Below are 12,000 nucleotides of genomic sequence, written 5' to 3'. Positions count from 1 at the left end.
GATAGTCTATGTTGGCAAGTTGATTAATTTTGGTTTCCTCCCTAAATATTCTACTTATTTTACTGTTGAGCTTTGTTTCAATTTAGTTATTTTACCGCACGTATGTATCAATCATGTCAAGATTTCGCGATCGTACCGAACAAATTCTATACTACAGAAGCTCATAAAAAAAACTTTTGGTGAGCTCTACTGCATTGCGAATCACTTCTGCGTAACCTCCGTAGACGTAGGCGCGTTGATTCCGACAGCCGCGAAAAGTTAAACATGCATCAATACCACATAAGCAGGGCTGGTAGCGCTGATGCGATACAATAGTAGTGACTTTAGTGACTAAAATTACGGAAATAGTGACCAAATAGTGACTTTTGAATAATAAATAAGTAACCAATAGTTACATTTATATGATGACTCAGAAACTCAAATAAGGTTTAATATTGAAATAAATTGTTTTTATCGTGGAACTTAAAATGACATTTCATGATTTCCTCTAATTATATAGAAACTCTCAACGGAATCTCCTATTAAGAGCATTTGAAGTGCAATTTCCGGATTTTCCCAAAGATTTTTTCAAATGTTACTGTTAAATTGGGTAAAATAGATCATTACAACGACAGCATTTTTTTTTTTATCGAAAATCTTGAATTTGATTCTGCCATTGAAATCTTTAAAATTTTGATATAACTTTGATAATTCGCTAAGAATATTTCATAAAAAAAATTTCAGAATGTTCTCAAGAACTTTTTTAGATTTATTCCACTCCTCTTAAACTTTGCAAGTTTAACAAAAATAATATTTCATTCTCGAAATTCTTTGCAAAACAATGGACAACATTTTTTGGAAATAGATTAATTTCGTAGTTGGAGATGCTGAACGTGGACATTTTAATAAAGTATAGAGTTGATAGTTCCGTTGTACTACGGCAGTGTGAAAATTGTATATAGAAAGTAAAAAAGCGAGCTTCAAATAATTTTGGGGAAGGTACGAATCGGGTAGAGCATCCCTTTTACCAAACTCATCCGTTGATGAGGGATAGTGAGGGGTGTTTAACTCCGCTATACTGACAAAAGGGATGATCGCCGATTTGCTCATGTACCTCCTATGTGCAGAAACATTTCAATCAATTGTTTCACATTCAAATCGCCATCTGACGTAAGCATCTACCTGATTGCAATACCTGATTCGCAACTTCTTAAAAAAAATGGCCTTTGCTCGCTTTCTACTTCTACTTTCTATATAGAATTTTCACACTACCTCAATACTACTCACCTCTATACTTTCATCTTCTCATCTATCGTAAGTCTGATATTTGACGTTAAGCATCTCCAATTATTTAAATCGATAACTTCATGCATACATTAATAAATCATAATTAGTTAAAGTAGATTATATTTGATTTTTTAATTATTCTTCCAGGATTTCCATGAAGGTTCTTCCAATAAATCCATTTAAAATTTACTTGAATTCTCCTTAGAATTTCAATGAAATCAACATCAAAATTCTGCTTAGAATAATCTTGAACTTCTCCTCTGAATTATATTGGAAATGAAATTCGTATTCTTCTCAGAATTCCCATAGTATTTTCTCAGAATTCTCAAAACAAAAATCCATCTCAGAATACCCTTGAAACTCTTCGAAGAGTTCCTTTGAGAATGAACCCTCAAAAGCCGATTCCATTGGAATTCTTCTCGGAACTTATTTCGAATTCTTTGGAGATTTCTTTTATAACTTCCTTAGTGCCAAGTACTCAATTTTAAAATGTTGTTGATATTTTTTCCGTTTCACTCTATTTTAGTTGTGAAAAAGTGACTTTAGTGACTATTTTTAGGGAAACAGTGACTTTAGTGACCTTTTGGTTTGAAAAGTGACTTTTTAGTGACTGACTTCAAAATAGTGACCAAGTCACTAAAAAGTGACCTGCTACCAGCCCTGCATAAGGAAAGACCGATTTTTCGTATGGTTTAGTTCATAGATTAACATTGACTGCTGTTTAAAAATGTAAGTACTTGAACACTAAGAAATAAGTTAACTCAGATGCTTTAACCACATATATAAGAGATTTCGCGTATTGAGAGAATAATATAGTAATCGAGTACAACAAACTCAGGGAAATACAATACCTCCAAAAGTTTAAAAGCTATTAATTGTCACATTCCTTTCCTTTACTTATTTCCTAAACTATTCCTCTCCTTGTAAATCTGCTTAATGCTATTGGTCTGCCTGCGTTTTCTTTTTAAAGTTCAAGACTAAATAAGAAGATTTATTCTACAACTTTAAAGGTTAATTGCCTCCCTAAGCGGACCCCCCGCATCCTAATTCTTTTGTTAATCTACTTAATGTCATTAGACTTTCTGAAGTTTCTTATTTAAGTTCATTTGATGATTATGATATCTCATTAGTCTAATTTAATAAATTATTAAAAGGTCTAATTCACCTAATCAATCATAACCCATGCTTTATTAAATACCTGCACTTGTGCTTGTAATCTAAAATTAAACGTGTTTCAAGTACTTTTGATTTAAGTGACTAAAATGCTTCATTTTGAAGTTAGTTTCCTAGCTGATTTTTAAATTATATAGGGTATATGTTCCAATTACGCTCTCACGTTTCCACTATGTCGCACCACAAAAATACATATGAGTATGTCACAATAGAAGCACACCACAGTGGAAATCCCGAGCCATAGTTCAAACACTTATCCCAAATCAAAATGAAGCACATATAAGGTTAGTTACAATACCATGTACCAAAATGGCGTTTAACATTGTTCCCTGAGTAATACCTCAATGAAAACAACAATGAAAGCTTGTCATGCAAATAGAAAGAGCACCGATGGGCACTTTCTGAAATATTTCAATAGTATAATTCCCTTGCAAACCCAAATAAATCTATCTGCGTAAAAAATAAATAAAATAAGAGTGATTTGCGGCAAAACCCGCCAGTATCACATCCAACGTCAGTGCCTATACGTAAGCGTACTACGACGCGGCTCTCAATAAAAGGAGTAACAAGTGTGATACTATCACTGCTAGACTAGATCTTTGGTTCTCTCATGCAGTGGTTTATCAGAGAGGGGAAGCCTAGTAATCCCCATTGCCTGCCCATGACGCCATTCTATCGCGGCATGAGCCAGCAACACCGACCATAAACCTACCGTCTCCAACACTCCACTATAAAGCATGAAATTAAGCCCGCCCACCAACAGCAAGGTGCAAAAACTAGCTAAGGGGAGGGATATATTAAAGGCTTATTCTGTTATCAGATCAAAATAAACTCTTGAATTCATGTTACCAAAATAGCGTAACAAAAATAAATTATGCTTTGATAGCAATATATTGACTTGTTACATTGCACAACTATTGCTTTGTTATAGCGCACAACTTACCAATACCATAAAGGAAGATGCATATATAATGTAGCATTTTAGGGTGATCAGCCATGTAGAAAAATACGTTAACAAAAAACAAAAAAAAAACATTGTTCTGAAAAAATCATCACGATGACCCACTCTACTATATATTCAGCCTGGTGTTAATCAGCTTCGTACACCTTAAATCAACCAATAATCAGTTTATTTTGATTTGATTAATAAAAGTATATTTTTTACCAACTTTTGAGCAAAAAGATGGAAAATTAGAGCTAGGCCGAAAATTAGTACACTTACACTACCTCCCACGGGTCAATTGCTAAACACCAGGTTTGAAGAAAATTCAGAAACATTGCTGCTACCAGCTTAATGAAAGGTAATAAGCTGATTAAAGAACCCAAAGTTAAAACAAATTCTCAAAATAATCTCATTGTCGCCAAATGGATTAGTGATGCATTTTTCTGGCGAAATGATTCGATTTTGTTTTAACATTACAATACAATACAATACATAACTCAAAGTGGCAGTTATTAAAATGGAGGTCACAACCAATAATCTCTTATACAAAAAACAAATCTGCTCAGCGTCGTAAACAGTACCAACCTCCGGGAGATCAAGACAACAGAACATAAATTGGTGAATCCGAAAGTAAACAAATCAATAAAAATCACAAAGACACAGTCAACAGTGTTCTGTGCCGCATCGTTCGTTAATTTGTAAACGCAAACATTGGTTACATTTACCAACACCGGCACAGAACGCTACTCCGACGCAAATGCGCGGAATCATTTCCTCCGTCATTAAGGAGCTTCAATGGGTGCGCGTCTCGAGAGTCGAGAGTTGCGCATATTTCCCTACAACTAAATTTTCATTGAGAACTTTTCCAAACCGCACTCGATGCAGGGGGCAAAGCGCGTGCGTCTGTTCAGCCGTAAATATTTGCGGAGGGTGTTGGTTCTATGGAAAACCACGGTTGTGGATGGATTATGATGAGTGAAAAGCGCCAGATCATCCGTCCGTCCTGTCGGACCCGCAAGCAAACCGACAAAAAGAATACGAGAGCGAGCAAGGGAGGCATATACTGTCCGTTGTTTTGTGTTACCCATCGTCGTCGCCATCGTTAAGCGGACTCTGATTTATTTTAAACGAAACATTTTTCCCTTCAAACTCAAGAAAAACGCGCGCGCGGGTTGAACTTGGACGCTCGCTAGGAGATCGTTAAATTCACGGATAGTGTCACTGTACGTCTCGAAAGTGCTAGACCACCAATCAGTCGGAGGCAGATTTCGTAACGAAGTTAGTTCATTTTCCCTCACCTTACTTCGGTATGCCTCTAAGTTCAAGTTCAATCTAGTTTTGATTTTAGGTGTGTCGTCGGTAATCCGTTACCTACCTGTTGAGGGAAAGTTATTTTATCATTCAGAACAGCACGTGTCGTTTGAGAAGTGAGAGACATGGAGTGCGAACAGAAATACTTCGAGCGACCGGCCTTTTGGAGAGTTCCCAGGGCGAAGACTTTCGATCTTCCGTATAGGAAAAAGCGAGTGTCATTCAGCGAACAGGTGAGTGTGCTTCATTGCAGCGATAAATTGCTGGGGATTTCCGACAAAAGTGAAAATTGGGTGAAAATCATTTGGGTGTGATTTAATCGAAACAGGTGGTTATAATGTGAGGACGACCCATTGAGTAGACAGATGAAAATGACATGCCAGACGACGCCATGACGAGACGAGTGTTCATCTTTCATACTGGCATATGCCAATCCTCTCGTGACTACTCTTGGAAATCGCAAGAGTGATTTGGACAAAAATACCCCATTTTTTCTATCGAAAAAAAGCGAAGCGTGTCAGTTCGCAACACCATTCAATTTGTTAGGCAATAAGCTGCATGTTTGTTTAAGCAAAAATAGAATGATTACAATTTTCGTGAGCATTAGTACCAATAGTGTGCGAAGCCGTTACATCCGTACTTGCGTCATATTGCAAACAAATGACCATACGAAGCTCAGGCTCCGTTCCGGATGGCTCACTCTTATGTGTGTGACGTTATAAATATTTTTCAGCAAATTTTCCCATCAAACGCTTTCCTCAAGCTCCAAACAGATGATCGATTGAAAGTTTATTTATAAAATATACAAACCTATGAACTGCCAAGGAGGAAGTAGAGTTCAATTCATGCTATCGGGGTGCCACGTGATACACGGCGGCAGCTTGTTATTTGATGAATTTTCGATCATCTGGCTGGTGAACGTTCCCGAGGATTACACTTGAACGGAAAAATACATTCCGATCGATAAACGGTCGGAACCGGTGCCAAATCGTTATGTGGTTTGGATAACGATTCGGCATTGGGAAATGGATGTGATGCATGTGGTGGCAAGCTGCACCAAGCTTTGTTAATTTAATGGCTCGAGAAATGCAGATGCATCTCTAGTGCATTTTAACGTCCAACGATAATCGATTATTTGTATAACCATGACTTTGTGATCGATCGTTGGTTGATGTGAGCAATTTGGATACAAATTTTCACATGCCTTTCGCATTGGTTATCATGTTTTTTACAATAGTAAAAAGACCATTTTGAGTATTTGATTAAAGAACGATAGTGCCAATTCACATTTACAGTTTCCAGAAAATTTTAGTAAACCGTTGATTGTATCCAAATAGGGGAAATGTCTCTAATTTTGACCTACATGTCCCGAATTTGGGTCCATCGCTAAAAGTCTGCTATTTATCAATTTTATCTAGATGAACGCGTTATTGAGACGTTACTAATGGATATTTTTGGTTGCTATTAAAAATTTAGTTGATTGCTGATTTTTTGTATGGGCCCAAATTAGGGACACTTAGGCCGACATAACCTACATTTCCTCTATATTATATTAATAATATAGACACTCTTCAGTTCTTCATAATGACGCATCGGGCAAGAATGTAGCACCATGCGTCAGGAAAGATGGTAGCAAGCGTTTAATAAGAGCCCAGGGGTGTAAGAATAGCAATTATTGCACAAGAAAAATAATAATGTTTAAAACAAGTTTTGTTCCAATTCTTTGATCAAGCTTTGAAGTTTTCCTCGTAATGTTTTTAAAATACATTAGCTACCATTATTGATTCATTTTTTTAATAGTCACTTTAACACTATTGGGTCAGTCTTTCTAGCGTCTCCGGCAGTTTTTATTGACGCAAGGGGTGCTCGTGCTATCTGAAAGTCTTGTCTCGGACAATACTACTGTCAATACTATTTAAGGAGTAGCTGTAGGGAATCAATGCAGCACTGTTTTGAGAAAAAAAAGTAGTATTCTTGTGTGGTTTGTTTGACGGTATTCTATTTTTCCGAATTCCTGGACGCCGTTGGATCGCTAATGAGGATATCATATGGGGTCAACATTCTTACTACCGATGCTCAAATAGTACGACAAAAAAATCCAGGAATAAGGATACCCGACCAGTGGCGCCGGTGCTATAGTGGTAAGCGTGATTGCCTCTCACCCTAGCAGGCCTGGGTTCAATCCCAGTCGGCGACGCCGGGATGTTCTGAGACATAACATATCTCTTCCTTTGGAAGGGAAGTAAAGCCCGTTTGTTTTCCGTCGATCTTGTTTTCCGTACTGAGCACCAATGCTACCGACGCCAGGAAGACAGCTCCCACACCTGGACCCTACCTATCGACCCATCAACTCATGAACCGGGGACCAACGGCTTTACTTCTCTTGCAAAGGAAGGCGTGATCAGAGATGTTATGTCTCAGAACATCCCGGCGGCGCCGACTGAGATTGAACCCAGGCCTGCTGGGGTGAGAGGTAATCATGCTTACCACTACACCACCGGCGCCGCTTATGGTCGATACATAAATTCATTATTTTTTCGCTTTTTTACTGCTCAAATTAGTACTACCACAGGAATTATCGAAACGTGTTTTGAACTAAACATTCAGCATGCGTCATTTTTATTGTTTTTATTTGTTGAAACAGTTAGATGACCATAACCTACTTTGCATAATATTTTTTTTTTGTTTATTAATTTATTTGATAAGGCTCAACCGAATAAACTTTACCGAACCGAGGATCCCTAATAAATAAATACCATAAATGAACTGTATCCCGGATGGCTAAACTATCCCACAAATGGTTTGGATGATACCCCAAACACGTCGTTAAGCTCTCTTTTATGGTTATTTTTATTAGGGATTCTTGTTCCCTATACAATACACTTTTTTTTTTTTTGGTATCAAGCTGGAGCTGCGTGACAGCTTAATTTTCAAGACTTGACCCATTTGAATAAATTTTGCTTCTATCTTTGACAATACAGAGAAGGACTAGCCTATGTTGGCCGCTTGAACACTGGATTCCGTATGTATTGTTTCAAGATAGGTATAGAAAAAGTTGTGTGAAAAACCCAAATAAATCTATCTACGTAAAAATAAATAAATTAAGAGTGATTTGCGGCAAAACCCGCCAGTATCACACCCAACGTCAGTGCCTATACGTAAGCGTACTACGACGCGACTCTCAATTAAAGGAGTAACAAGTGTGATACTATCACTGCTAGACTAGATCTTTGGTTCTCTCATGCAGTGGTTTATCAGAGAAGGGAAGCTTAGTAATTCCCATTGCCTGCCCATGACGCCATTCTATCGCGGCATGAGCCAGCAACGCCGGCCATAAACCTACCGTCTCCAACACTCCACTATAAAGCATGAAATTAAGCCCACCCACCAACAGCAAGGTGCAAAAACTAGCCAAGGGGAGTGGTTCCCTATACAATACATCTTAAAACTTTAGTCAAAAGGTACAACACAATAAACATTTTACCTTCCGCTATCCAATAAGCCTCCTCCACCAGAACGGGAGCCACTTCCAGTGGTTTCATTGTATGGCAGATTCGCCAACTAGGGTCAGAGCGCTTTCATTGCAGCAATGGACGCAAAACGTGGTCAGCGTTTTTGCAAAAATATACACGCAAAAAAATGCTGTTATCTTAAAAGAATCAAAACCAAAATAAAAAAATCCAAATTGTGGAACGCTTAAACGAACGATGTTTAAATTTTTATAATGATTTGAAATAACAAAAGCATTACAAATATGATTTGAGGATGCAGCATAGTTGAATAAAACAAACTTTCTGGCACTTATCGTGCATTTTCTAGCTTTCGTTTTTTATATAAATGAGCAGTGGCGTTTCCTTAACCTCAATCTACCTTTGCACCAACTCTCAAAACATAAACAATTATCAAAATATTGCTTGCAATGGATAGATATCGCGTAAACTAGAAGATTAAGTGTATTCTTCAACCGATTCGAGTATTAAATCTGGTTTTAAAAGTTGGTGCACAGGTAAAAAAAGAGGTTACGGGACGCCACTGTAAATGAGTAATATTAAAAATATAAACATGAATCTCGATGCCACTTATGACCATAATTATATTTTTTCACTGCAAGGGATAAAAATCCACTACGACCGGTAATAAACCCTGAATTTTAGTAAACCCGATTTTTTTTTTGCAGATTAATTTTTGTTCAATTTTCTTGTGCTGTGGTGAACTAAGAAAATGTTTGTGTATACCATATTTTTTCATAGATTTGTTTCTGGTCTTTTGAAATCAATTGCATTCAATTTTGGTGTCGTTTGAAGACAGAAAGAGGAAAAATACGATCACTTAAAAAAAGAATCGGGTGTATTGTTATGTAATAAGTAAATGTCGAATAAATGTCTTCCTTGTTCATCTTTATCTATAAACAGACAGACCCAAGAACGAAAAATGCGATCGTGCAAAAAGTTACAACCACCACCTTTACACAACAGTAATTTAAAGAGAAAATCGATGAAGAGAATTGATCATTTCAGATAGGCCCTTATAATTCTGAACGCTAAAATTATCTAACTTATAGACGAACATTTCAAAACGTCCTATCTGCTTTAATCGATTCTCTTCATCGACTTTCTGTTAATAACTCAGCTGCAAAAACATTCCCTGTTGTATTTTACATTCTGGATGCTAAATGAGAACCTCATTTATTAAACTTTGGGGCAAAAATAACACGAAATCCTTTTGAAGTCGATGAAGGGAAACGACCAAATAGATAGGACCATTCGAATTGTTCATCTAGATTTAATAACAAATCAATCAACGCACAACATTTTTTTTTTACCTAAAATGTAGCAGCATATTTGACACTTTTATTACTTTTACAAACCACACGGACGATCAGGCCGACTCAAAATTGAGTCGAGCCGACTTGATTTCGTCAAAAATGCGTTGAATTTTCCAGGTTTTCCAGGAAAAACTTCTCGAATAAGAGGAAAATCGATGGAGGTTCTATTAGTATACTCCTAGACTGAGTAAAATTTTCCTCTTATCCAAGAAGTGTTTCCTGGAAAACCCCGGAAAATTCGACTCACTTTTGAGTAAATCCACTGTTGTCGAAATTGAGTCTATCTGATCGTCCGTGCAAGTAGACCGCGCCTAAATGTGCGCAATCGTGAAAACATTACCTTACCCGTAAAGCTACCAATCAGTAAGTATCTCGCAATCAATGGCTGGAAAGCACATGCGTTGCGCCAGACACGCTACGCATGGGAAGGGCAGTGTATAAACTTCAAAACCGTGGATAAATTCGATTCACCCCTTTTTGTTCACAAGGGTGGAACAGCGTGTATTTTTGGATAGGGTAGTTAGACCAATTATGGAACTAATTCCGGAGTGTAATATATGTACCAACTATTCACGCAAAATAAACAGCAAACAGCATCCTCTTAATAAGTTTGAAACAGACTGTTGTAGCGAATAAGAAAGCTTCTCTTAAATCATTATTTTAGTGCAAAACCATCACAAGATGACTTTTTATATTCAATTTATTATCTGAATCGATGTAATTCTATTTCCATGACATTAATTTTATAAAAATTATTTAAGTCTTCCGAGGACAATAAGCGGTGGTATAAGCGGCCATTTATCTCAGATTCTGTATGTCTTTTATGCAGAACTGAAATCGAATTTTACAATTCCCGGTATAGTCTGACCACATTAACATTTAACGCCAATCAATCAACAACTGAAATAACATAAAAATATTTTTGATTTGATTTTTACAATCATTCAGCATTTTAATCAATTGTTACGCAAAACTCAAACTGTCCAGATTTCCAACTGCTGTTGCAAAATACAGTAATTTTACGGTCTCTTTTTCAACCCTTCATTATCGTACACACGCGACTGATTCGACCCCTTTCTCATATTAAAAGCAAGCACGAGTCTAAGATGTCCTTTCTTCCCTCCGAGAAAGGGGCATTTCTTTGGCTGAGCTTTGAAAACATCAACGAAACCCCTCAGAATACCATTAGGGGAAGCAGAAAATCGTCTCAAATAGCGACACATTCGAAAATCAACAACTCGACAAACCAGTTCGATTCACTTGATTTCTTTACGAGAACCCTTCTCCAATCGATGCAGCTTTTTTCCCATGGCCCATCGGAATCGAACTTGTTCTTTTTGTGTTTAAATTTTGGGACCAATTCGGCCCAAAAACGGATACGATATCCTTCCAAAAAACCGGACAGTGCGACGGAATTTGACCTTACAGGTTAATCTTCGCTTCCTATCCTATCTATCCATTCTGCTCGGAAAGAACAGGACTAACCTGATCCAGCACGATTTCGTTCTTTTGGAAAGGATCTGAGAATGGGACACTGCCGAAGTTCCCAGTGCCAGTTGTTTAAAACTTTCACGCGAATATTGCAACTTTTTAAATTGACACTTGAGAAAATGGTCTGTGTGCCTGCGAAGTCGGTCTCGAAATAATTAGCAAACGGTGCTCTTCCGAAATTGGTTCCCCATAGATTTCCTGTTATCGCTGAGAATCACCCCGGAATGAAATTTCCTCCAATTAAATTCCACTCAGCGCAGATTTAGCTGTATATACCACCACTCTCTCTAGACGAACCGTAGGAACGTCATAGTTTCAAGCACTTCAAGATATGCATGATGCATACATATGTACTCACATACCTAGCACTCCGGAGAATGCAAAGATGTCTTCTTAGACGACCTTCCACCAAAGCAGTGATATCCAGACAGATGTGTTCACACATTAGCCAGGCGCCATTATAGATCTACTCCTGCTATGATACATGAATTCTGCCACCATATGTGACGGACGAAGCGTTGGGATATTTCCTCTTAAAAAGCAAATCAACACAATTATCATCATCGGCATGGCATCATCATCATCATGACCGGTCGTCGTAGTCCGCCTCTTGGCATTTCAATGATGGTGGCGTTTTCCACTGCTGCTCCGTTCCGACCAGATCCGGCCGATCCAGATATTTGCCGTTAATGTATAGTTTTGACATTGAAAATTAACCCGGTTTCCTTGGGAAGCGTTTCACATCTTGCATCTAACTTCTTCCACCCTTAGGAGCATCGTAGAATGGTCGGCCAGTGGGAAACACATTCGAGTGTGATTCAATCAATAATTCTCTCAACGTTTCCTCAACAAGTAGCCAGGTAGTGCTAGGGAAATGGAGCAATCACTGAGGATTGACTACCAAGGGGGTTCTTCTGCGGTACGCTTGATTTGAAGTTGTTTGTGGAAAAAATCGAAAGTTAAAATCGACACCAATTTCGTTTCGAAATTA

General features: G+C 37.7%; 1 protein-coding gene across 2 annotated transcripts in view; it reads left to right on the top strand.

Annotated features, from left to right (window-relative positions):
• The first annotated feature begins 4,559 nt into the window (after positions 1-4,559).
• Positions 4,560-12,000, top strand: part of Zasp66 (PDZ_signaling and DUF4749 domain-containing protein Zasp66) — a 115,343-nt gene continuing 107,902 nt past the window's right edge. The window contains exons 1-2 of one of the 2 annotated variants that reach the window (XM_065224688.1): positions 4,560-4,660; positions 4,731-4,926. In XM_065224688.1, the coding sequence (XP_065080760.1) occupies positions 4,819-4,926 (108 nt within the window). In that variant the 5' untranslated portion in view covers positions 4,560-4,660; positions 4,731-4,818. Of the gene's footprint in view, positions 4,661-4,718; positions 4,927-12,000 lie in introns of both variants that reach the window. The other variant, XM_065224687.1, reaches the window with a different exon arrangement.

Source organism: Ochlerotatus camptorhynchus, unplaced genomic scaffold (assembly GCF_037179485.1).
Source record: "Ochlerotatus camptorhynchus isolate MF236.1 unplaced genomic scaffold, CSIRO-AGI_Acam_v1.1 ptg000213l, whole genome shotgun sequence".
In the NCBI taxonomy this organism is placed as follows: Eukaryota; Metazoa; Arthropoda; class Insecta; order Diptera; family Culicidae; genus Ochlerotatus; species Ochlerotatus camptorhynchus.
Note: the sequence above shows the minus strand (reverse complement) of the source record. Positions and strands in the feature narration are given on the sequence as shown.